Raw genomic sequence first — 27,590 nt, forward strand, 5'->3', positions numbered from 1 at the left:
TCATCTCTTTTGAGATTCACATGTATAGAGGTCTTGATGTCCAAGATATTTTGACAAAAAGCATTCAGGTTGTAAGTGTTGACCATTTGGGTGATATTTGCCAGATCTTGCTATGTGTGTAGGCTGACAGAAAATTGGAACAGAAATCAGAGTGACAGGCTCAAATTTGTCACTAATGAAAATCTTTTGTAAGTGTTGAATTATTCAACTTAACATTTCTGCAACCCATTAGAATTCCTCCATTCCATCTTTCCCCGTAAAAGATCTTGCATTTTCTTCCTAACTCTGCCACTAATTAACTCTAAGACCATGGACAAATCACCTGTGCAGTTTTTATATTCTCATTTGCAAATTGCATAAGGGTGGCACTAGATAACCTCTAAACTCTCTTCCATCACTAACATTCTATGATGCTGTTGAAATGGGGTTATTTTGAAGACTAAGGAAAGAATAAATTCATACATTTTAATAAATGGAATATTACTTAAATATGTGACATAAAATGAAGTCACAAAAGAGCAAGTTGTACCTTGGGGGAATCAATTAGGGATTTGAACAAATACTGATTAAAGAGATCCCTTCAGCAAGAAATCGTTTCCAGCAACAAGAACTCAAAAGAATGCCAACAGAATCCATATTGCTCAGTCCCAATTTTATTATGTAGCATTGCATTCCTTTAGCACTTTCTGGTAAAAGCCATACTTTATAGTTAAGTTTAACATTTTTAAAAATGGAGAAAATGGAAGGAAATGCTGACATGATGTCTCAGAGCAGGAAAGAGTAGACATCTGCAGTTGTTGAGACTCCAGTAGTAGAAAAAGTTGCAGTTCGGTTGTTTTTTTCTCATCCTGTAATTACTGGATACCTGCGATCTGCAATATGCCATGTCATAACACTGCTATGCAGCGTGCTCATATAATTATCCTCTAAACGCTTGTGAGAGTAAAGGGCCTGAGGACTGTTAGTAGCTGTAAGGACAACAAACAAAAACTGAGATGGTTTTGAGCAAATTGAGACATACAATCTCCCCATTGGCTTGTGTTTCTATTTCTTATTTTATAAAGATGCTTACTTTAAATATTGTTTCATTATCTCTTTTTTTAGATTAATGTCTATTACCATTTGCTCTGAATTATTCTTTAAGTTTGGTTTCAATCAAAGATCTACCATTAATTAGTTATGTGACTTAAGATATCTTAGGAAGAATTTTTTTGAGGGGCGCCTGGGTGGCGCAGTCGGTTAAGCGTCCGACTTCAGCCAGGTCACGATCTCGCGGTCCGTGAGTTCGAGCCCCGCGTCAGGCTCTGGGCTGATGGCTCAGAGCCTGGAGCCTGTTTCCGATTCTGTGTCTCCCTCTCTCTCTGCCCCTCCCCCGTTCATGCTCTGTCTCTCTCTGTCCCAAAAATAAATAAACGTTGAAAAAAAAATTAAAAAAAAAAAGAAGAATTTTTTTGAATCTTAGTTTCTTTAAAGATTGTTTAAAAGTGCATATATAAAGAGCTTAGCACATAGTATCTTCTCAGAAAAAAAATGACTTCTCTTAATTAGAGAACAGTGTTTTTCACTTATCAAACTCTTAAAGATATTTGGGAAAGAGCATTAGAACTCTTCTTTTCTTTTCTTTTTTCTTTTTTTAGTGTCACAATCTGTTCTGCAGTTCCTTTTTTTTATTTGTATACAATATCCATATTGGTATTGAGGATATTTCTTCTATATCTTTCTACTTCTTCTTTTTTTTTTTTTAATTTTTTTTTCAACGTTTATTTATTTTTGGGACAGAGAGAGACAGAGCATGAACGGAGGAGGGGCAGAGAGAGAGAGGGAGACACAGAATCGGAAACAGGCTCCAGGCTCTGAGCCATCAACCCAGAGCCTGACGCGGGGCTCTAACTCACGGACCGCGAGATCGTGACCTGGCTGAAGTCGGACGCTTAACCGACTGCGCCACCCAGGCGCCCCTCTTTCTACTTCTTTAGGTGCTATCTGGCATTAAAATACTTCATCAACGATCTATCTGAATCTTTCTGAGTGTGGCGACAGTTTTGAGGTTTGGAAACCTTTATGGGGTTCAAAGTTATGCTTTTTATCATGCCCTTCTGATTCCTGGAAAGCTAAATTCTTCATTTGTTTCATTTATAAGAAATAGAGAATTACTCCCTCTGTTTGAAACTCTCTGAACACTTGACTTCTATAGCATTACAATATTTTTATTATCCATGTATTTCTTTAAGTGTTCCTTCTTTCCTTCTTCTCTTCTTTCCCCTCGTCTTCTCTTCCTCCTCCTTCTCCTTCTTAGTGCACTTCTCTTCCATGGGTCAACTTTTAAACCTTGGTGTCTGGCAGGGGTCCATTTTGGCCTTTTACTCTTCCTACCTGCATTCACTCTATGGGTCATGATTTCAACAAACATCTGTTGCTAATAGTTTTGAATCTATACATCTCTAGCCAACAGCAGTCCTATGATCACCAGATCATCTATTTAATTCTCAAATAGACCTCTCTATCCACATAGCACTTGGCTTACCTCTCTACCAATCTCATTTCCCTTTTTTCATTCTCTGTCCTTTTAGACAGTCCCATAAATACCATAATTGTCCAGCTATTTAGCTTAGTAATCTGGGAATCATTCTTCTTTCTCATTATACACATTTAATCAAAAAAAAATTCTACCAATTTAATTTCTTAATCAATATTAAATAAATATTAATATCTACCAATTAACATTTATTAATTCTTGAATCTATATTTTCTATCCATCTTGACCTTCCATATTATAGTCAGGCCTTTTTAATTTATTTTCTAGATCATGCATTAGCTCCCTAAATCTTTCTGCTTTCAGTTGTGTCTTTCTTCAATCCAGCCATGGATTTGTCCATGCCATTCTCTTAAATTCAAGAAGTCTTTGCTCCATATCATGGTACCCAGGACCATCCTTAATCTAGCCTTTGCCTGACCCATCTCCTCTAGGCACAGCTCTTATTGCTTGTCACTTCTGAAGTATGTCATGTGTTACTTTCAAAGAATTGTTTCCAATTCTCTTTGCATGTGTGTGCACCCAAACAAACAAACATGCATCCACCACTAATACGACGATGCTGTTTTCTAGGTTCTGTGCCTGGAGTCATCTTGTCCTTCTCCTTTTTTTTTTGACAGCATCCTCCACCACCTTTCCTCATGGAACTAGTACAGATGTCATCTACTCCAAGAAGCAAAATGTTTTCCTAGGGTTTATTAAGATTTCTTCACTCTACTCCCCTATACCACATACATATTTTTTTATCATGTTGTGTATTAATTTTCTGGTTTATATCAGTCCACTGAATTGTGAGCTCCTTGAGGTCAGAAGCCATATTATCTAGTTTTGAAGTTTCAATTTTTAATATAGTCTGGTGCATATTACGTGCCCAAGACTTTTACTGAATTAATGAGTTTAATAAACAAATACATTGATTCTAATATTCACTAACTCAGTGATTATGTATTTGTCTATGTGTTATCTCATTTAATTAAAACAATTTGTACATGTATATATAATAACATTAATATGAAACATCTAATCCGTATTGTTATTTTTTATGTAATCCATTTGAATTCATGGTTCGATATCTATAAGAATTTCAAGCAAGAAAGTAGAGTCCAAAATCTTCAAAAATAACAGAAAGAGAATTTCAGTCTCTTGAGGAACATTCAAAAGCATGCAAGTCACAAGCCCTAGTAACTTTCCATATATTATCCTTAATTTCATCTTATCCTTGATTTTCTCACATCTCAAATTGTTCCAATCTAGTAAAATTTTTTGGAAATATTCTCTGGGGCCCTTCTCTTTATCCTCACTCTTCATTTCTTTTTCATTTAGATTGCTACCTGGAAAAAGAGAATCCTTTCTGTTTAATAAGGGTGGGAGACAACTGAGCAATAAAACACTAGCTTCTCTTTAGAGGGTGGAGGCAGAGAGTGTTGTGGACAATTGCATCTAATGATTGCTGTGCAAGCACATATATGTGTGTGTGTGTATATATATATGTTTGAATATGACATTACTCTCTTTAGATTATTGGTAAATTCCTCTTTTATATTTTTATGTAGAAGACATCTTTATGTGAATGTACCCTTCCATTGCAGGTGATTACATTTCCTCTTAAAACAAACAAAAAAACCCACAACTCTGAACATGTAGCTGTTTCAATCATAGCTATAATGCAAATATGTTTTGCAGCCGTTTTGGTTTGTTGAAAGGAAAAACCTTGGACTCAGTACTTTTTCTCTGTTTGTAGTTTGCTTGTGGTTAGAGTCTACGTACTTCATGCTTTATATACACTACCAACAGCTGTATGATGAAGTTCCAAGGAAAGCCTCTCTCAAAATAATTTTGTTGCAGAGAAAAGATGGCATTTATGCACTTTGGCAGGAACTGTACTCTTGAACCATGTTCAGTTTTGAAATTTGAATGGAAAAATCCACTTCATGGAGAAGCCAGCCACACAAGATCCTGAGCTGAGTCTATTGTTAGAAGAAGAAAGAGGTGCCAACAAGGCATAGAGCTCTGGGGACCTCTGAGAGCTTGTGTATGCTGTGTTTGGCAGAGGATGTCCCCTCAGCATTATAGGAAGAGGCAAAGCAGGAAACCTGCCACTTGGAAAAATGTCTTTACATAACCAGAATTTAGCTTTGCATTAGCTTACTTAGATGGCGGCTTCACAAATTAAAAAAACAAAACAAAACAAAAAACTGTTTACTCATTACATCATAATAGTCCTATAATTTGGGAATCCTTTGTAATTTGGGGTAGAAGATGATGCCTTAGTCAAGTCCTGAGGACAGTGCCTAATCACCCTGTCCCCTTACCTTTATATAATTGTATTTTTATGTTCCCTTTAGCATCATGGGATAGAGTGGGGTCTCATTTTGCTTAATTCTTTCAATAAAGACTACTCAGCCAGCCATGTTTGAATCACAGTAGCTGGTTTAAAGCTTTTTGCTCCAGTAACAATTATAGGAATTAAAGGAATGTCTAGCCTCATCAGTAGTTACTTCTCAATAATTCAGTATTGTGTTAAGTTGCCTGACCACAATGGGGCAAATTCTTTTCTTTTCATATACAGTTACTTCTGTAGTATGTGAGGCTACCCCAGCATATCAGGACTAGAATGAAAATTCATATCTGTCATGATTCAGGCTGAATGCGGTAAAGAAGGACTACTATAGTAGTAAGATGCTACTCACTGGCCAACAACCTCCAACAGAAGCCAAGAGCTGTCTTTGAAAGTCTTGTCCAAAGCCTTCGTATGACAGCCATTTTTGAGGGATGCATGTCCATAGGCCTGAGTCACTTTATCGAGTAACTCTTTGAGTTTCTTACAATAAATATTGCTGTTGGAGTGTTAGGCAACATAAATTCTAGGGTCCCCTGTCTCATGGCACCAGAAATTGGTAGTTCTTATTTCATTCAATCCATCGCCAGCCGATGGAACTTCTTAGCCCCTTCTCCATGTATCTCATGGTGATATTTTTTTCCAAGAAATATTTTTTTTCTTTCCATCTCTTGGCGTGAGGTAGAGCTACCATAGGGCATCATGATATATCTCCCCTATCTGGAGATCTTATTCCTCTTCATTAGGAAGAAGAGATCAAGGAATCTGAGACCCTCCTTCCTGGAAGGCACCTAGATTTATGAAAATCTCTCCTTTTCCATCTCTGAACTCTTCATAGCAAGAGAAATGCTGATGGCATAAGTCAGACTGAAGGTCCTCTCATATGATATCCCCCAGAGAGGGCTAACCAAAGGGCCTCTCAGAGGTTTACAGTGGCCCACCTCTATAAAAAACTGGCAGAGTCTTCTACCTACGGGGAGAAAATATCATTTAAATATTGGGAATATAGCCATATGTAAAGGTATTTTATGATGCTTCACAAAAAATTTAAAAGTTTGATTAGATCTAAATATGGCTTTATACTAGGGACTATTACTATGGCCTATTGAGGGATATTAAAGACTTCTTCAGGAGGGTCTGAGAATGGAACAAAATCTTATCAGTGGGGGATAGTTTGGGTAGGGTTCTGTTATAAAGCAAGTGAATGGAGGAAATAGCTTCTGGGTCCTTATAATCTAATGTCTTATTTGCTTTTTAAAGATTGGCTTTATTAGTTTCTTAGATTTGTTTTCTGAATCAGAAGGTTTTGGGAAGTGAGCTCTTAGGATTTGGATTCTGCTGCTTTACTTGGTCAGCAGCAACTATTGGCATATAAATGAGTCCTTCATAAGTCTAGAAATTTTAACTTCTGCACCACTGCACTTACCCCAAAATTAATATGTGAGTCTCCTCACCACCAAAATCAATGAACAGCAAGTTACTCCATGCACTGTAAAATTTAGTTATATTTGGGTTATTACACAAAGTTTATTGTTTGTTTTTATTCTGCAGCCTCCACCTCAGATATATGACAAACAGTTGGATGAAAGAGAACACACCATTGAAGAATGGAAAGGTGACTCTACCACTTAAATATACATTTTGCTTTATTGAAACTCAGAAAATATCTTCAAGGCATCTCTCTTTAAAGCAATTTGGTAACAGATGATTTTATAATTGCTACCCTCAGACAATTTTCAAAGTTCTTGAAACGTCATCAGTCTTTTCATACTAATAACAATATTGCATTTACTCAAGAATGAAAGGAATTAATTACTGATACTTTTTAAAAGAGTACTGATTGTCAAAGTATTTGTTATGGTGGAGGGCATGCTTCAATTCAAAATTTCAGAATTATACATCCCATGTTTGTGTATAAAATTATCATATAAAATGGATTAAATTAAGCCTAAGCTTACTTTAGACATTAGAAAATAAAAGATATTTAATGTATGAATTCATTTGGTTCATTTTTAGGACTTGAAAATCTAAATACGAAATCTATGTATCTGAATGGCTTATTTATCCTTCAAAGTAAGAAAATAATGAATAAATACATTAGTTCACTTTTTTTTCCACCAAAACTCTTCCACACATAATGAATAGTCAAGATTATACTCAGGGTGAAACAAAGCAGAAACTATGAAGAATTATTAAACTAATATAAATAACTACACAGTAGAATAAAAGAACTACAGAGTAGAGATAAGCAAATACAGATCATAACAAACCATTCAGTCAAAATGGGGAGGAACATAAAAGGAAGATCTGAAGAGAAAAAATATTTGAGCTGACTTGAAGGAATTAATCATTATAAATTGAGAAAAAAAAGAATAAAACAGAGGAAAATGCCAGTATGGGGACACATGGAGAAAACAAAGGATAGGGATGAGCAAAAAGTGTTATAAAGATAGCAAAGAGATTTCTCTGGCCAAGGGGTCCTGTTGGATAATATGCAAAAACGACCATGTGCAAACAGTAGACCAAGTAAACAAAGATACTAAATGATGGACAGAAAAGACTTGATATGCTCTAAATAAGGATAAGAAGGCACTCTTAGGGGTTTGTGAATAGGTAAGTATCACGAGATAAATATCACTTAAAAATGAACATGGATTAAATTAGAAACCAGAGAAAGGAATTATGGTGAAGGATAATGATTATATAAATTGGAACTCATTGCAAAGCAAGAATGAATAACACTGAATGATTTTTAGCAAAAAGGGGGAAATTAAAAGAAATGAAGGTACATAATTTAACTCTAGCAAAGAAAGAGCCATGAATGGATGCCTGTTTGGAAATAAATGTAATAATTGTTATCATGTTGGGTTTGAGGCAAGTTTAATTTTACAACTCCAAGATTTCAGTATGAAAAAAAAAATGAAGAAGCAGTTGGGAAATTGTTGGAAAGTAATAAAGTCAGGAGAGTATGTGCATCTCTTAGGAAGTGAATATAGAAGAAAACTGTATGCTCAAAACTGGGCCATTAAAGTTCTTAGGAGATAAAGTTAGATGGCATCAGAAATCCCCCCAAAAATTCAGAACCAAGTAGAATGTATATTCTTCATACATTTATTTAGTCAAATACTTTACTGAGCACTTACTTTTTCCAGGCTTTGTGCTTTTGCAAGACAAAGTAGAAATAGAGGAGTAAAGGAATCCCGATTGATTTTTAATTTACTCAACCCCATCAGAATGTTATTATTTTTCATTAATAAGTTTTCTCTGCATATTAAAGATCATTTTTTTTTATGATCCTGACAACTGTTTCTTACAGAACTTATCTACAAGGAGGTAATGAATTCGGAAGAAAAGACTAAAAATGGTGTTGTAAAAGGACAACCTTCTCCTTCAGGTACTCACTCTCAGTGAATAACTAATAAACCAGTACTTGTGTATTTTTCTTGACCTTGAAGAGGGATTGCAACCAATAACATTGCTAATAGAGCATATACACTAATATCACATGATTATTTCTCTCTAGTGATTTTCGTTCTATTCTTTTTGATATTCAGTGTGGCATTCATTTTGATCATGATTATTGATTATGACTAGGACAAAAGATAATAGTGAATCTTGAAGAAATGTTGACAAGGGCTGGTTAAAGGGTAACTGCTTCTCATCAAAACACAGAGCCATCATGCCCCCTGACCACCATGTCAATGTAGAGGTCAGGAATCCCTCCAGTCAAAACCTCTTTCCTCAGTCACTTGTGTTTGAACTCTTCCCAAGTTTGGCGTGAAGTAGTTGAAACATCTGCCAAGATGCGTTCTGATTAAAGTCAGCATGGAAAATCTTTCAATTTGCCATCGACAGAAACAAATACACGTTCGTACATATACTGTGCATATTTTGCTGATCCTAGTAATGTGCTTTAGGATTACTTGAGATAATTTACTTACACTCAGTGCTACTATATTCTTCCTAAGACCTATGTTCTGAATATAAGGAAAGTATGTATGTGTGTGTGTGTGTGTGTGTGTGTGTGTATAATGCACTGAGCCACCCATGCACCCCTCTAAAACTCTTTATATATATATACACACACACACATATATATGTATATATATATCTGTACAGATATATATATATATATACATATATATGTGTGTGTGTGTGTGTGTGTGTGTGTGTGTGTGTGTATAAAGAGTTTTAGAGGGGTGCCTGGGTGGCTCATTGCGTTAAGCATCTGACGCTTGTGACTCTTGATTTTGGCTCAGGTCATGACCTCAGGTTTGTGAGATTGAGCCCTGTGTAGGGCTCTGCATGACAGAGAGGAGGCTGCTTGGGATTCTCTGTCTTCCATTCTCTCTACCCCTCCCTTGCTCTCGTGTGCACACTGGTGCACTCTCCTTCTCTTTCTCTCTCTTGCTCTAAAAAAAAGGAGTTTTAGAAAATGTGATGGCTTATCTCTAACTTTAAACTAAACTCAACTCATTCTGGCAAGAATGTAGTTTCCAAATGATTAGTTTAGAGAAAAATGGATTTGATGCCCTACCTTTGATAAACATTTTTTCCCCTATGGACTTTAAATTGTTTCAGGAAAAAAGATGTAGGATAAATAATAAATTCTTCATACTCATACTAATCTTTGAATAATTGGTTTGCACCCAAATCACTATGATATCCAAACAGATACAATTTAGTTAGAACATGTTTTCTCATTTCAGTAATGTCCAGTTTTATCCCCAAGTCTTTCCTTTCCTCAAAGAGGGTGAAAAAAATCATTGGGTTGTCTGTCCACCCTGCTCATTCATCCTAGCATTTAGACTGGTGCAGGTCTGCAGAAGTGGTGCCTAACCTACTTGTATGTTCTGTCTGATTCTGATTCTGATTCTGATTCTGATTCTGATTAAGGAACCCAAACACTGAATCCAACAGCCTCAAGATGCTGCCTTCTAAGGCAGAAAGACTCCTGGTTTTAAGGATTCCCCTAATGGTCAGAACATGTTTTTCTGTAATCATTAAGAGGTCAAAATACCAGCATCCAGTGAAGGTGACCTAGGACCTCAGGCTCAGACTGGACTAAATTTTTTGCACGGTCTCTTCTATTCATCTTTAATTCAAGTTACAATTTATTCATCTCCATTCCTCTTTTCAAAGAGCTTGGGGTCATGCCACCCACTTCAGGGCACCCCATCTTCAGCTTATTTCATGCTCTATATTCCCCTCAGCCCCAACCAGATCTCTGCAACAGTTAATCTGTGATGACATAAAATCCACAATTCTCTTTTCAATACTTTCACAACACTTCCACAAAAATCTTATTCCCATGACCCATTTTATGCAAACTGTATAGTTCAGGGAAGGCAAAAAAAGGACTGAGGATGATACATATGAGATTAATTAATCATTAAAGGGATGGGATGAGTGGTCTGCCATATGAAGAAGGGTTTAAACATTTGGTAAAGAAATGGAGTTTGTATAAAATCAAGGCATAATTCTTTAATCGTTAAAACCATCATTCATATGCAAAAAGAAAGTGAGTACATGTAGAAGATTCTTTTAACTCATTAATGAGGGAAATGGCAGAATGGCAAAGATAGTTCAATGAAAGTATGAGAAATTAAGATTTATGTAGTCTGTGGGAAAAAAAAAGAATATTGAAATAAGATCACTAAATTAACCCAAAACTTATAAATGTCCTAGGGCAACCAAGCTTATCTTTGTGCTTATCTTTTCTATGAGGCAGAAAAAAACCCTGATAATTTTATTTGATTAGTTTTATACAAGTTTACAGTGTATAAAGGATCATAACCAATTGAGAACATTAAGTCAAATAAAGTTATGTTCCATAAAAAATCAGATTATCCTTAGGTGGGCTTGTCAGAAAATACTCAAATGTGATATTAAAAGGTTGCATAGTCATTTTTTTTGCCCTAATCCCAAGTGTTGGATAATATTCCTGAATAGTACCTGAAGTTACATATATAACTGCATGCTATGAATAGGCAGATCAAAGTCTTGATCAAGTAAACTCTCTTAAGTTTGAAAGAAATACATTTAAGGTGAATAAAACCAAAGGCTAGTTTATACAGCAGTTTGTTATTTCTGGAGGGGCTGGAAAATAAATGCATTCCACTAAAATTATTTAATGATAAATATAACCTAGTCTTAGAAAATTAGAATATAGGGCCAAGGTGTATGAAATTGCTGCCAGTTCAGATTTGATTTGTTTAATTTTTTTTTAATGTGTGTTTATTTTTCAGAGAGAGAGAGACAGAGTGCAAGTGGGGGAGGGGCAGAGAAAAAGGGATTCACAGAATCTGAAGCAGGCTCCAGGCTCCAAGCTGTCAGCACAGAGCCCAGTGTAAGGCTTGAGCTCATGAACCCTGAGATCATGACCTGAGCTGAAGTCAGATGCTTAACAGATTGAGCCACCGAGCCTCCCCTAGATTCAATTTGTTTTAAAATCAAACACATCACTCTATTTAGATTCACCCACTCTAGTAGTAAATTTTTCTCTGAATTTCCCCATTTCTATTATGGCAGATCTATTTTCTCAGCCTCCCACTCTGAAATCCCTGATTGACCTTTTATTCCACACTTGCATTATCACTGACCGTCACTTTCTACATCTTAAAAATTCTGCTTGCTGGATGTCTTACATCTAATTACTACCAACCCTTTCCATTAATACCACGATGATTAAAGTTGTCCTGAAGTAATCTTCCTGACTTTAGTCTCTACCTAAATTGATCTTTCAAGACTATAGGTTTGGGGGTTCCATGGATGAGTGCTCTCCAATGGCTTTGCGTCATCTACAATTTGAGTCTAGTAACCTTTTCCTGATATTGATGGCCCTCTATAATATACGCCAGGTTTTTCCACCTTTCACACGATACCTATTGTAGACTCCTATGTTCACTATTTTACTTGACTGGATCCTTGCCTTTTGGAATGCTGCCCATTCTAAAGTGTTGTCTTATCAAATACTACCTTCTCCCCAAATAGTGTTAATATGTGTCCTAAAAGACTTCATATCTTATCAAAGAGTAAGATCTTTCCTTCTTATGGGGTCCTAGTAGTCCCTATAATTTATTTTATTTTTTTAAGCTTTTATTTATTGATTGATTTTGAGAGAAAAAATGTGTGCATGGGGCAGGGGCAGAGAGAGAAGAAGAGAGAATCCCAAGTAGGCTCCACGCTGTCAGCAGAGTCTGATCTCATGAACCACGAGATCATGACCTGATCTGAAATCAAGAGTGAGACACTTAACCAGCTCAACCACCTAGGCGCCCCAGTCCCTGTATTTTAAATATTGTTTTATAACTTATTGGTTGTAAATTCATTTGAGATGAAAGACTGTATGTATCCATCCTTGTGTACTGTGCAGTGCCTAAGTGTTGTGCCTTGCATACAATAGTAGCTTGATAAATATTCATTAATTTGAAAATTGTTGCTGAGGTTCTCCCTTATCATGTTTCTTGGTACTATGCCAAAGGTGGAATTCAAGATAGGATCATAGCTTTAATACAGTATGCAAGTTAGTATGACTTATGCCAGGAAATATTTGTTCAACCTATTAATTGCCATAAAGATACATGGACCAAGTATCAAGTATATGAATTGGTGATATTGGTTTGGAGTTTGCCCATGCTTCACATAAAGGTTTTCTTTCAGGTGGTTATTTGGTTATTTATTCATTCTGGGAAATGTATATTTCTAAAATTTTTGTGGGCCTGTTTAGTGTGTTAATGATTAACATGCCACTTATAATATGCCACTTAGGCTCTGCCTACATGTGAGAAGGCGAGCCATTTTTTAAAAAATCATTCTAACTACCTATAACAATCATGAATTATCTATCTTGTACACATGCCTTATTTGATAGTTGACTGGCTTAACCAGTTTATAGTTAAAATGACGTGGATTCAATCTTCCCTACATGATTCTAAAGGACAATATTCATGGCTTGATTTTGAGAAGTCATATGTATACTATATATTACATGACATAATTACATAGGATATGTTTGTATGCATCATGTTGAAGCATAAGACAGCCTCATGCTGCGGCTGACTACTAGCTCATGAGAGCTACTTGTGTACATCTCTCCCAATTGTGAGTTTATTGACCTTGTGTTAGTCGCTTGGAATCTACCATGCAGGATTTAAATCCAGGGCACTTTTCCCCCCATGGAGAGCCAATTGTTAAATTTTTATGGGCAAACCACTGTATGTGTATGTTGTGTGCACGTGATACGCATTTATGCAGTAGACTGCTGAAAGAAAAAGCAATTACTAAGAAAACTTGAAAAGTCAGCTTTTTTGCTTTCTTCATTGTATTCACCATTTCTCATTAATGTTTGCATATCATATTTATTTTGTAAATAGCCAGGATGAAGTAACAGTAAAACAACTCCCATAATATTAAGTCATGGCCACACCAGGAACCTGGAAGCAAGAGAATAAGTTAATGCAGTTTCTTAGTGAAACTAAGAAAACCTGAGTGAAAATTGTTCTCCTGCCCAAATGCATGTTTTAGTGATACTTTAAAAATGTAAATAGGAAGTTAAATGTGCGTTTGCTGAATAATATACAGGTTTGAAATTTATCGATGGAATTGTATATCAATAAGAAATAAATCTAAACTTCAGATACATTTCTAAATAAATAATTGTACTCCCTTCTGCTATCTGATTTCACTAGCACAGTGATTTATTTTCAAGAATAGCATGGCTGCTTACTTTCTGAATTGATTTATAAAGACTGCTAAGGGAATAGCAGTTCATGAATAGAAATTAATTTTCTTCTAGAGCATTTTTTATAAAATGTTAGAGTTGGAACAAATATAGGAGGCTGTCCATTCCAAAAGTTCTTTGTCTGTTTACCATTCCCATTTCACCCAAGAAGTAAGCCTCCTATAAGTAAGAGTGACTCACCAAAATAAAGATATTTAGCATTAGGATGGGTAGAGATTTTTCAGAATCTCTAAATGGCAGATAAAACTCCCCAGGTGATTTAAATATACAACTCCCCCCCCCACTTACCCCCACCCACTCACCATATTCCACATACTATGGCAATGTGTCATTCCAAATTATAGTCACTGATCTAGTCCAATAGTTATTATTTTTTATTTAAAAACCTCATGGTTCCTGGGTGGTTCAGTCAGTTAAGCATCTGAGTCTTTGTTTCAGCTCAGGTCATGATCTCACAGTTTTGTGGGTTCGAGCCCCACATTGGGCTTTATGCTAGCAGTGTGGAGCCTGCTTGAGAGTCTCTCTCTCTCTCTCTCTCTCTCTCTCTCTGCCCTTCCCCCACTTACCATCTCTCTCAAAATAAATAAATAAACTTAAAAAAATTTAGAAACCTCAGCCCTTAATAAGATGAGGCTCAAGATCATACTTAAAGAGAAGGCTATATCTCAGTGATTTTTTTATTCCAGTACTTTTAATTCTCTGTGTCTACTTCTTTGTGCATGGAAAATAATTTCTTTAAAAAAAGCAGAACAGTGATGCCTGGGTGGCTCAGTTGGTTAAGCATTGGACTTCGGCACAGGTCATGATCTCATGGTTTGTGGGTTTGAGCTCTATGTCAGGCTCTGTGCTGATAGCTCAGAGCCTGGAGCCTGCTTTGGATTCCGTCTCCTCTCTCTCTGCCCCTCTCCTGTTTGCACTCTTTCTGTCTCAAAAATAAATATTTAAAAAAATTAAAAGTAAATAAACAAACATTAAAAAAATTTAAAAAGCAGAACATTTTCCCTGAAATAATAAATATCTTGTGACTACATAACTTATAGTTTGAGAAATTTCCATTAGCATAACTTCTTTCCATAAAACGTTTTTTGTTTTTTGTTTTTTTTTTTTTTGGTCAGGTAGCATTGAAAGTAGTTGCTGTTCCTCATTTGCAGCCCTACTACTATTTTGTTACTTTTAATAGCATTTTTATTGACAAAAATTTTCAATGCTTTATTCATAGCAAACTTTTTTAAAAAATTGGATTTCTCTGAAAAAAAATATAGAAGATAGGGATGTTTCACATTGCTAGGACATCCTGGGCAGGTGAATGTTATAATCAAATTCAAGTCAGTTCAGTTCCATGCAAGAGATTTTCACAAACTGGCAGTAAATTAACAATTTGAAGCCAAGGTCCATTTCTTGACTCTTCCATTTGCGTTTGGTTTTATGGTTACAAAATTTATTACCTACACAAAAAGAGACCTGAAAAGATCATTCAGTAAAGCCAGAGTAGCTACAGTCAAGAGTGTATTTATTATAGTGCAATAGAAGTCATATAGAAGCAAAGATTTTTCATGTAATAGTGGGGGACTGGTTGATGTTTAACAACCATCTTTATTAAAATTAATTTTTATTTTTATATTTAAAAAATTTTTTTAACGTTTATTTATTTTTGAGAGACGCAGAGAGAGACAGAGTGCGAGTGGGGGAGGGGCAGAAAGAGATAGGGAGACACAGAATACAAAGCAGGCTCCAGCCTCCAAGCTGTCAGCACAGAGCCTGATGCAGGGCTCGAACTCACGAACTGTGAGATCATGAACTGAGCCAAAGTCGGATGCTTAACTGAGCCACTCAGGCGCCCCCTATCTGTTCTTTTAAAAGGACTGATTAATAGCATTTACCAATTTCTGTGGTGTACTTATTCTCACTGTGACCAATTTCAAGCTACCTATGTGACATCAATGAAGGCAGAGTTGGAAAGAGATGCTAATGCTAATACTTGGCTCTCAGAAGCCACTAAAGGCCAGCTGTAGCACACTGCTAGACAGTACACGCGATTGTTTCATCATAGCGCTATACAGAAAAGACCCAGTCTCATACAATAAACAGATGTAATGGGAATTTTGTAGAGGAAACGTTAGAAGAGAGGACCTCTCTTAATGAATTTGTGCTATAAAAAAATCAGGAACAGTAGTCTAGGAAACCATAGAAATACAGTTGATAAAGAGTTTGAACTTTGAGTGATTGAACGCTATATGATTTGCATTCAACATTGATAAAATAAAGGGCAGGCCATTCCAATATATAGAAGATAGCCAGCTGATGAAAAAAATGAGAAGAAAGACAACTACAACAAAATTATTTCCCTTAGTCAAAAATAGTTTAGCAGTTTCACCAGTTTCATAGGCGAAATTTGCTTTCTCTCACAAAACCTATCTAGAAGAGTACACACAAAAGATACTCGGTGCTTTGTTAAACTGAGTACTTATTCTGTACTGAACACTAGAGATTGAGGAAGATAGGAGAAATGAAGAAGTATGATGAAAGAAGTAAAAAGAAGCAAGGGAAACAAACATGAGGTAATCATGTAGCAAAACTATATATGATAGTGAGATGGCTCACATGGCATAAGACCTAGAATGTTCCACAAGTGTGTTGACAATATTTGATTATTAAAATAGATATAGTAGGAGTGCTGTGTATTTTAGAAGCATAATCTGCAGTGTGATTCCTTTTATATAAAAAGTTTATTAAACACTCCTTTCAGTTCTGCTACCTTCATTCAGTTTGTGTTTCTTAGGAATTTCTTCAATGTTCTTTGTATAATCTCTCTAGCTGCCACATTGTTGTTGGTTTCTGTTTATTTGTAAACATCGAATTGTGTTCTTAAAAGGGAATCTCGGGGCGCCTGGGTGGCTCAGTCGGTAAGCGTCCAACTTTGGCTCAGGTCATGATCTCGTGGTTCACGAGTTCGAGCCCTGCATTGGGCTCTGTGCTGACAGCTCAGAGCCTGGAGCCTGCTTGGGATTCTGTGTCTCCCTCTCGCTCTCTGCCCCTCCCCCACTCACACTCTTTCTCTCTCTCAAAAATAAACGTTAAAAAAAAAGGGAGCCTCATCTCAGGTAAGTCCTATCTCACCCTTGTTTGATCAGTACTCAACTTTAACTGTGACAATCAAAACATGTCCATATAACCAGCTCCAGCCAGGAGAGGAGAAAAACCCTATCTCAAGAGAAGACCAGGACTATTATGTAGAGATACTTTTAAATACTTTTTGATTTGTATTATGCCAAAACTTTATTTAAAAATTTTCAAGCTAGTTATTTTGTCATAATTTAAATAAAGCACAATAACAAAAATCTTCCTCATTAACTTGGGTATTTCGGTTAATTATAACACTCAAGAGATGTATATGTCATCATTTGAACCATTTGTTCTCCAATCCATTGACATCAAGACTTCTTCTTCACTCAATCATTTGTGTTTCTATATACTAACAATGAACAGAAAACAATCCCATTTACAATAACATCAAAAAGAATAAAATACAAATTTAACAAAAGAAGTGCAAATTTTTTACTCTGAAAACTGCAGAACATTGTTGAAAGAAATTAAATACCTAAATAATGGAAAGACATTCCATTCATTCACTGATTAGAAGATTTAATATTGTTAAGATGACAATACTCTCCAAATTGATCTACAGATTAAATATACTCTGTACCACAGTCACAGCTACCTTTTTCTTTGCTGAAATAGGCTGTTCTTAAAATTCACATGGAACTACAGGGGATACAGAATAGCCAAAACAATCTTGAAAAAAAAAAAACAAAGTTGGAGGATTCACACTTCTTGATTTCAGAATTTATCACACACTGCAGTGTTCATGACAATAGGGTATTTGCTTGAGGATATACATATAGATCAATTAAATAAAATTGAGAATCCAGAAATAAACCCTTACATTTATGGTCAATTGATTTGTAGCAAGGATTTTAAGACAACTCCATGGACAAAGAACTACCTTTTCAATAAATGGTGATAGGACTACTAGATATCCATATGCAAGAGATTGAAGGAGTAAATCTTCGTGATATTGGGTTAGGAAATGGTTTCTTAGGTATGACCCTAAAAGCACAGTTACAAAAGGAAAAATAGGTAAATTCAACTTCATCAAAATTAAAAACACGTGTGCTTCAAAAGATACCATCAAGAAAATTAATCCATAGAAAAGGAGGAAAACATTTGCAAATCTTATATAGTAAGAGACTTTGTACCCTGAATACATAAAGAACTCATAACTCTTTAAAAAAAAAAAAGAAAATAACAGTTAAAAAATGGCCATAGGATCTGAATAGACACTTCTCCAAAGAATATATACAAATGGCCAACAAGCACATGTAAAGATACCCAACATCATTAGCCATTAAGCAAATACAAATCAAACCACAATGCAATGAAATACCATTTAACATACACCAGATGGCTATAATAAAAAAGATAATGAGGAGTACTGGAGAGGATAAGGAGAAATTGGGACCCTCATACACCTCTGGTAGGAAGGTAAACTGGAATAGCCAATTTGAAAAAGTTTTTCAGTTCCTCAAATGTTAAACATGGAGTTATTCTATGACCCATCAACTCCACTCTTCAGGTTTAGAAATAAAAACTTGCACGTGAATATTCATACAACATTATTCATAATAGCCCAAAATGGAAACAACCCAAATGTCTATCAAATGCCCTTCAAATAATTAATAGGTAAACAGAAGTGACATATCCATACAATGGAATATATTTCAGTATTAAAAAGGAATGAAGTTTTGCTACATGCTACAGCATTAAGAACCTTGAAAACAATGTGCTATGTGAAAGGAGCCAGTCACAAAAGTTCACATATTGTATGATTCCATTTATAAGATGTGTCCAGAATAGGTAGTTTTCTAGACAGAAAGTGGGTTAGTCATTGCTTATGGCTGGTGGGTAAGAAACAGAGTGCAGGTTTTCCTGTAGGGGTGATGAAAACATCACAGAATTGATTGTGGTGACAATTGCACAACTTTGTGAATATCCTAAAAATGATTGAATGGTACAAATTAAATTTGTGAATTACATCTCAAAAAAGTTGTTACAAAAAGGTATATGAGCAATATTTCATATTTTAAGTTAAAAGTAAATCTAAATGATAGTATCATGATTTGAAAGTTATGTGTGTAGTATAGGAGATATGTCATGCAGGAGATGAATGGGCACTATGAACAAAGCCATTCACTCTGTCAGCCCACAGTTGATTGAGACTTTATTAGAGGTGTGTGTCCAGTTTTAATCTCTACCCTTTAATATGGATGTGGAAAATTGAAGATTCTGAGAAGTCAGTCATAGTGATGTTAAATTATTATTGGCCAACATTTATGAAAACACATGAGGGTGTTGGTGTTGGCATAATTTAATCCAGACTGGAGTGGGGAGGATAGAGCTGGGCATTTGAGTTATATAAGGAAGTCAAAAGTTGTCTGCTAGTATATGAAATTTACTAGTATATGTCAGGAGAAGAAATGGAGTAGCTCTGTATCATATCTCTAAAGGATGCAATTAAGTAAAATTGGAATAAATTGAAGCCAGGGAACTTTACATTAAACATTGTTCTGATAATGAGAGTTAATTATTTATAGGTAGATATTAACAAGAGCCTTAAAATTCTCGAGACATTCAAGATTAAGAGGTATTCATACTTTTAAGAGTTTAAAGAACATGGAAAATGCATAAGCTTTTTTGTATATAAACATATCTGGATACAAAAGAATATATATTAAATAATCACAATTAGAGAAACTTCATAGCAAAAACACTAGAAGGAAATATACCCAAAGTTTAACAGTTATTATTTATTTGAGGATCAGTGCCTATTGTTATGTTCTTTGTTTTCTATATTGTTTCACACCCCCCATAATTTGTATAAATATGTTTATAATCAATAACAATTTTAAATACTTATAAGATACATATAATCGTTCTTAGTTTATGTGTATGTGTCCTCTCCACATAATGTCACAAATTAAAAAAAATTTTTTTTAATGTGGGGGAGAGGCAGAAAGAGAGGGAGACAGAGAATCCAAAGCAGGCTCCAAGCTCTGAGCTGTCAGCACAGAGCCCGAAGTGGGGCTCAAACTCACAAACCGTGAGATCGGGACCTGAGCCGAAGTCAGACACTTAACCGATTGGGTCACCCAGGCATCCCAGAAAATGTCACATCTTAATCACATTTTTTTCATAGAGAAGAAATGTTTACCCCAAGAGCAAAGACATTGTGTTAGCCTCACCACTTCACAGACTTAAAAAATTTATTTTTTAATTTTGAGTATAGTTGACACACAATGTTATAGTAGTTTCAGGTGTACAATATAGTGATTCAACTTCTCTATACTTCATGCTCTTCTCGCCACAGTGTTGTTACCCATCTGTCACCTTACAATGTTGTTACAATACTATTGAGTCTGTTCCCAATGCTGTGCCTTTTATTCCTGTGACTTATTCCATAACTAGAAGGCTCTATCTCCTACTCCCCTTCACCCATTTGCTGATCCTTCTACTGCTTTCCCTTCTGGCAATCTTCGGTTTGTTTTCTGTGTTTATAGGTCTTATTTGGCTTTTTGTTTCTTTGTGCACTTGTTTTGCTTTTTACATCCCACATAATGTGAAATCATATGGTATTTGTCTTTCTCAATTTGACTTATTTCACTTAACATAATACCCTCTAAGTCCATCCGTGTTGTCACAAATGGTACAATCTCATCCTTTTTAATGGCTGTGTAATTCCATTGTATGTATACATACATATATGTATATATATATATATATATATATATATACATATATGTATGTATGTATATATATATACCACATCTTTCTTATCCATTTGTTTATTGATGGACACTTAGGTTGCTTCCATATCTTGGGTATTGTAAATAATACTGCAATAAACATAGAGGTGCATGTGTCTTTTCAAATTAGTGTTGTTTTCTTTGGGTAAATATCCAGTAGTGGCATTACTGGATTATATGTTATTTCTATTTTTTTATTTTTTTGAGGAATATCCATACTTTTTTCTAAAGCCACTGTACCAGTTCATATTCCCATCAATAGTGCATGAGGGTTAGTTCTTCTCTGCATTCTCATCAACACTTGTTATTTCTTGTCTTTTTTATCCTAGTCGTTCTCACAAAGTGTGAGGTGATATGTCTTTGCAGTTTTTATTTGTATTTCCCTAATGATTACTGATGTTGAGCGTCTTTTCATGTGTTTGTTGGTCATCTGTATGTTTTCTTTGGAAAAATGTCTATTCAGGTTCTCTGCCCATTTTTTAATCAGATGGTTTGTTTTTTTTTGGTGTTGAGTCATATATGTTCTTCATTGATTTTTTTTCTGATCTATCAGATCTTTGTGATAACACTATTATAACTTATTTTGGATTTGTTATTTTTCACCAAATGTACCTTGCTCAGATAAATTTGCTCTGATAACATTTTTAATGAGAATTCTTCATCTTTAATTTTATTAGATGATTTAAACTATAGATATTTTTAATAACAAACAATTTCACAAAGGATGCGTTTTTACCACCTACATTGCTTAAGTATAAAGAATACATGGGGCTCCTGGGTGGCTCAGTCAGTTGAGCGTCTGACTTTTGATTTAGGCTCAGATCATGATCCCAGGGTTGAGGGATCAAGCCCTGCGTCTGTTGCTTAGCATGGAGCCTGCTTGGTATTCTCCCTCTCTCTCCCTCTCTCTGTCTCTCTCTCTCCCTATCTTTTTTTCTTTCTCCATTTGTCCCCCTCTCCCCTGCTCATGTGCTCTCTTTCTCTCACACACACAAAAAGAATATATAAAGAAAAAAAAGTAAACTGTTTCCAATGGTTTCATTATATTTTGCAGTGCCTTTTGCTCATTTTCCCTTTGTAGTTCTCAAAGATATAACTCAGCAAGTATTTACTGAGTGATTATCATGAGCACACTTCTTCTCAGAGTTTCAAAATTTTTATATCACCACAGAGCAGATAAATAAAATACTTTTTTCAAATTAACTTAATAAATTTTTTTTTCAACGTTTATTTATTTTTTGGGGGACAGAGAGAGACAGAGCATGAACGGGGGAGGGGCAGAGAGAGAGGGAGACACAGAATCAGAAGCAGGCTCCAGGCTCTGAGCCATCAGCCCAGAGCCCGACGTGGGGCTCGAACCCACGGACCACAAGATCGTGACCTGGCTGAAGTCGGACGCTTAACCGACTGCGCCACCCAGGCGCCCCTCAAATTAACTTAATAATTCAGAGTCCTTGTTTTGTAGTTTGCCAGGTAAGCAAACCTGCTGGAACATAAACACAAAATCAAAAAGCATGCTTTTGCTGCTGCTGCTTCTTCTGTTGTTATTATTAGTAGTAGTAGTATGTATATGGTGGTGTTTTGATGATGATGATGATGTCTATGGTAACTTTCGCTGAAAGTCCCACTTAGCTTTTCTGTATGGATTTTAAATTTGAGATCACTTTAATGACTATGACAAATTTACTTAATATTCCTTTATTTTTCAAGAGCTGTAGTCTTCCAAGTAATTCTGAGTTTTGGGTTTCACCTCAGCCCATATCTTTGGGATTGGACCCTTACATGTGTTTTTTTTTAAAAGCCCTACATTAAAAACATCCAGGTTGAGATCATTATATTAAAAGGTCTTCCTCATCTGCCTTTGCCATAGGACAGTGGTCTTTAACCTTTGACAGCACAGCATCATGGGAGCTTTAAAAAATGCAAATTCACTGGCTTCACGCAGGCCAATTATATTACAATATTGGACGTGGGAGGGGTGACTGGGGTTTTCAGTGGGGTATTTTTGTTTGTTTTTGTTTTCTGTTAAGAGCATTCCAGGTGGGTTCCAAGGTTGAGTGAATAACTTGTGACCAGGGACTTACGTTGTTACAGTTTGATTTTCACCATCAAATACAGAGCCCTGGATTAGTTGTGCTATGAAGGCTTGTCAAATGAACGATGGACTAAACATCACCTCTTGTATTTGCCCCTGCCTGCATCCTGAGTGACAATTAGTCTAGTTCCAGATTTAGTCATGTTGATCTTCATTTTCTTAGCACAGGTGCAGCAGTGAACAGCAGTGAGAGTCTCCCTCCATCTTCGTCTGTCAATGACATCTCCTCCATGTCCACCGACCAGACCCTGGCATCTGACACTGACAGCAGCCTGGAAGCCTCAGCAGGACCCCTGGGTTGTTGCAGGTGACTAGCCGCCTGCCTGCGAAACCCAGCATTCTTCAGGAGATGATGCGATGGAACACACACACACGCAGACACTCACGCGCACACACAAACACAGACACGCAACTATAAGAAAATGGCAAGGGAGAGAATCCAAGCCTAAAATTGAAACAAATCTTTCAGCCTGCTTCTTCTCCAGAGTTCTGTATTGCAGCTAAGCTAAATGTATATTTAACTTCTAGTTGCTCTTGCTTTGGTCTTCCTCCAATGATGCTTACTACAGAAAGCAACTCAAATACAATTAGAAAAGCCTTTTCCATAAAGTGTAATTTTAATGGCTGCAAAACCAGCAACCTGTAACTGCCCTTTCAAATGGCATGACAAGGTGTGCAGTGGCCCCATCCAGCATGTGTGTGTCTCTATCTTGCATCTACCTGCTCCTTTTGGCCTAGTCAGATGGATGTAGATACAGATCCGCATGTGTCTGTATTCATACAGCACTACTTACTTAGAGACGCTACTGTCAGTGTCCTCAGGGCTCTACCAAGACATCATGCACTGGGGTACCACATGGTCCATTTCATGTGATCTATTACTCTGACATAAACCCATCTGTAATATATTGCCAGTATATAAGCTATTTAGTTTGTTAATTGATTAAGCTGTATGTCTTATAAGAAAACATGTAAAGGGGGAAAATATGGGGGGAGTGAGCTCTCTCGGACCCTTGAAGATGTAGCTTCCAAATTTGAACTGATTAAATGGCACCTGTATACCAATTTGTAGAAAGAACATATGTGATGCTTATGTACAGTGTGGGGGCGGGAGGGGGTAACAGTTTCCAGGTACTAAATGGTTTGGCTTTTAGAAGGAAGGTGGGGTAAAAAGTTAAGGGTCTTTTCTCTGACACTGAGCCTGTAAGAGAGACTAGAGTGTAGCATTTCAGTGTGGAGGAACACCTCAAAGAGATTATTACCCAGATAATAATCTGGAGACACCGACATCCACAGTTTACAGAGTAGACCTCATTGTCATTTACAAATTATGTGTCACATCTGGACAGAGAGTGGCAGGTGGTGAGTCAGGGTTATTGTGTCCATATCTGATGGTAAGAACCCCTCCCTGGAACGAAGTGGAATTGCCTCTGGATGATGTACTTAACAGAAAATGAACATACGTAGACTATTTTCAGATTGTGGGTTGTGTTTTCCATGAGTGTGCTACTTCCCAGGTTTATACCCTGCCATGGTTTTATTTTGAGAAAAAAATGTTACTTTCCTCTTCTGGAATAAAAAAGAAATGTTAGTTACTTAAACTTAAAAACAAACAAACCCAAAACACGGGGTGATCCTCAGGTCAGCATTTGAAAACATTTCCACAGATGTTACTATTCCTCAGGGGTTTCCCTGACTCCTTAATATGGCTGATGTTCCATGTTTATTTATTTCCATAAATTTGAACAATTCAAGAAGGGCTGATAATCTGAGTTTTGTACTGCAGTTGATGTGACAGCAATAACTCTTCCCGTAAGTTACTGCTGCTAAATAGCTTTAGCAATATGAGTTTGTCTTAAAAGCCATGAAGCGTATGTGTCAATGTTTAGCAAAATCACCTGAATTTAGCTCAAATCAAATGAAAGTGCTTTCCCGAGCACTTAAGAAGGCACTGTGAAACATCTTGGTTATATACAAGGCGATACCAGGGTGACTTCTTAGCAATAATAGGGACCAGGTGGAGGCTTCCCTTCTTATTCACTTTGGTGAAGTACCCATCACAGTTATTTGCACTCGGACCGTTTTGGTGCTCACCAATGTGGTGGTATTTCACCTGAAGAAGAAGTGAAACACATGAAATGGATGGTTGATGAGTGGGATACGACTGGCAAATGGAATCCCTTCAAAAATAGAGCAAACAAGAATGCTAGTGCTCTGAAAATTGCCTTAAATACAACAATGGGGAAGCTTTGTCTCTTTCAAGCAATAGAGCCAACCCCCACCATCACCATGTGAGCAATGCTGCCATTAATGGGATTGCTTCACAATAGGATTCATGACAACAGGTCATTTGTTTAAAATGGGGAGAAAAAAACCCAGCCTGTGCAGCTTGTCCCCTGGAATAAAAGTGGCCCAGCTTCTTTCTCTTGCTGCCATTCTTTTTGATTAAAATTGCAGACAACTTGATTTTACAAATACCTCCGCATTCACATGAGCTCTCTCACTTTTCCTTCTGTCACTTCCCACTCCCCGCTTTAAAAAAAAACAAACAAACAACTTCTCTGTATCCCTTCTTCTTTACTTACCCCTTTTTCTGGATTTTTCTTTTGTTGCACCTGTGTCCTCTCTCTCTGTGCCTGACTTTCTAGCACATGTGATTAAGTGCAGGGAACAGGCAACTGTTTGTCGCAAGCATAATCTCATTAGCCACAAAATGGCATCAAAAGACAGAAGGAAATCTCCAGCCAGCATCTTAGAAGTGCATGACAGTTGGACGATCTCTTGGGTGTGCAGAAGTGATTTTTTTTTTTTTTTACTCAGATTAAACCAAACAAGAATCAGGCTAATACTCCCTTGGTATTGCTTGCCTTCCCTAAACTCCGCTAGTTTGATCTCTCCTGTTGTATGGCCCTTGGGAGCTGATCACCTTTACCAGATATTCCTTATGGACAAGAAAAAATGGAACAAATCCCTCCGATTGAAATATCTGTACAAACACAGCTAAGAGTTTGGCTTCTTGAGTGCTTATAAGATTAGTTTTACTAGGTTATCAAAACAAGATAGGTCATAGGAGAATAAAGAGAATTTTCATTTCAAAAGCTCAACATTCACCATCTTGGGTCTACTTTATTATAATAACTTCAGGAGGTGATTCTGTTATCAAATTTTCAGAATGTATTATGTTCTGCATTATTTTCTTTAAAAGCAAAAACAAAAACAAAAACAAAAACAAATGTTTCCTGTGTAGTCACCTGTTAATTCCAAAGGACTTTCTTGCTTTTCAGACAAGGAAGTGTCAAGTCCGCTGGACTATATTCCTGGGAGAAGTGAAAGTCCTGTCTGTGGTTGGGGTTCATTTTGGATATGAGGTTGGCAGTCTGAGAGGCCTAACCTTCTGTCACTTCCTATAGGGCTGATGGTTTCGCAGTGACCCTTAATGAAATATTTTGTAGGATTTTGTTAGAGGGAGAGCTGGATACCCACGTGCAGGAGGAATTAAATTGTTGGGAGAGAGTGGCAAAACCATACCACTTTGATAGATTCATTTTTCAGTCAGTGTGTTCATTTTTAAAAAAGAGATGCATTGGCCTTACAACCAAATTTATTCTTGTGAAATAAGAACTGCTAATAATCTTGCATCTTCAAGAATCTGATGACGGAGCTTTGTAGGAATGTATACTAGGGGTGGACCAGGACCTGGCCAATTCCCTCCAATTGGAGTAAGCTATTTAATTGAGGGCCGAGGAGGTAATAGTTTTTTGGGTTTTTTCTTTTCAACCTGTTACCATTATCAGAAAATGATATATAAGGATACTGATAGCAGCTGACTGGTAAATCATAAAATAAGCCTTGACAAAGGGAATAAGTGGAATAGGTAAGAATACATCAATCCTTTAATGACCTGCTAAGGGAAAAATAAGCAAAACTGACTTTTAAATTTTAAATATTCATGCAAAATCTAAATTCTACAAAGTCTACTTCTTTTTAATTCTCTTAACATATGACAATCTAAATCTTAAAAGCATTATGCTCTGTAAAGAATGTTGTCAGATAGCTTTGCTGAAAAATTTATCTTCTAAAGCTCAGAGAAAGGAATAATATTGTCCCCATAATCTTTGATCCCAATCACTTTGGGTCTGAAGAGGGACCCCTCTCCCTGCCCACAGCCTCCCCCAACATTTTACTTGTGAGTCCTACATTTTCTACAGGTAAAATTAAACCAAACAGGAATACTCCTTTCTGTAAAAACAACAAACAAGTTACAGTGTAAATAGTTATATTAGTTATTTTCCATGTGAAATATAAGATTTTGTGACTTCTTTTGGCACTTGGACAGTTCTTTGTCTGAAATGGTTCATTTTGACCCATTTCCTTGGTCAGTCAAGTGGAAACGGAAGGCCTCTGTTTGTAAGTGGACTCCTGTATATCTAACTTTTGATTATGTGGGACCAATGGCCAGTATATTCTAAAAAAAACTCCCAACCCGTGTCTAGCATTAAACTGTTCACCTTGCCATGTCTATCTCGCAACAAGACCTAACTTGCACATGCCTGTTATTCTGCATGATTGGACTCAAGAGACTATTACCAATGATAAGAATTGTGCTGTGTCAGTGTTTATAAAATGGACTTAAAGCACACCCACATTCATATACACCTCACCCTTATAGCTCTAGGTCAACCCTGGAAGGCAAAACCATGCATGTCCAGTTTCTTTGCAAGGTCTTAGTGTGAGAACTAAAAGTCAGCCTGATGGATCAAATGCAATCTCAGTGATGTTTAATAAGGATTTTAAATTATTTAAATCATATCTGTGTTCCTTCTCACTCTTTTTCATTTCTATTTATGCCCTTTATCTTCAAAATGTCGGTGGAACAAGAGGGTGAGTGGGGAGAATTTTGGCTTTTTTGGACTCTTTGTAGGTGGATGCTGAATCAACACATTGTGATTTCTGTTTCTTATGAACTATTAAAAACCAGAGCAAATCTGCTTCCCTTAACATAAAACCAAATCAAATCCAGA

General features: G+C 36.4%; 1 protein-coding gene across 5 annotated transcripts in view; it reads left to right on the forward strand.

Annotated features, from left to right (window-relative positions):
* Positions 1–27,590, forward strand: part of MAPK10 (mitogen-activated protein kinase 10) — a 316,646-nt gene extending 289,056 nt beyond the window's left edge. For 4 of the 5 annotated variants that reach the window (XM_045473444.1, XM_045473446.1, XM_045473447.1 and 1 more), the window contains 3 exons: positions 6,423–6,486; positions 8,188–8,265; positions 22,738–27,590. In XM_045473444.1, coding sequence (XP_045329400.1) covers positions 6,423–6,486; positions 8,188–8,265; positions 22,738–22,880 — 285 coding nt within the window. In that variant the 3' untranslated portion in view covers positions 22,881–27,590. Of the gene's footprint in view, positions 1–6,422; positions 6,487–8,187; positions 8,266–22,732 lie in introns of all 5 variants that reach the window. The other variant, XM_045473445.1, reaches the window with a different exon arrangement.

Source organism: Leopardus geoffroyi, chromosome B1, assembly GCF_018350155.1.
Source record: "Leopardus geoffroyi isolate Oge1 chromosome B1, O.geoffroyi_Oge1_pat1.0, whole genome shotgun sequence".
NCBI lineage: Eukaryota > Metazoa > Chordata > Mammalia > Carnivora > Felidae > Leopardus > Leopardus geoffroyi.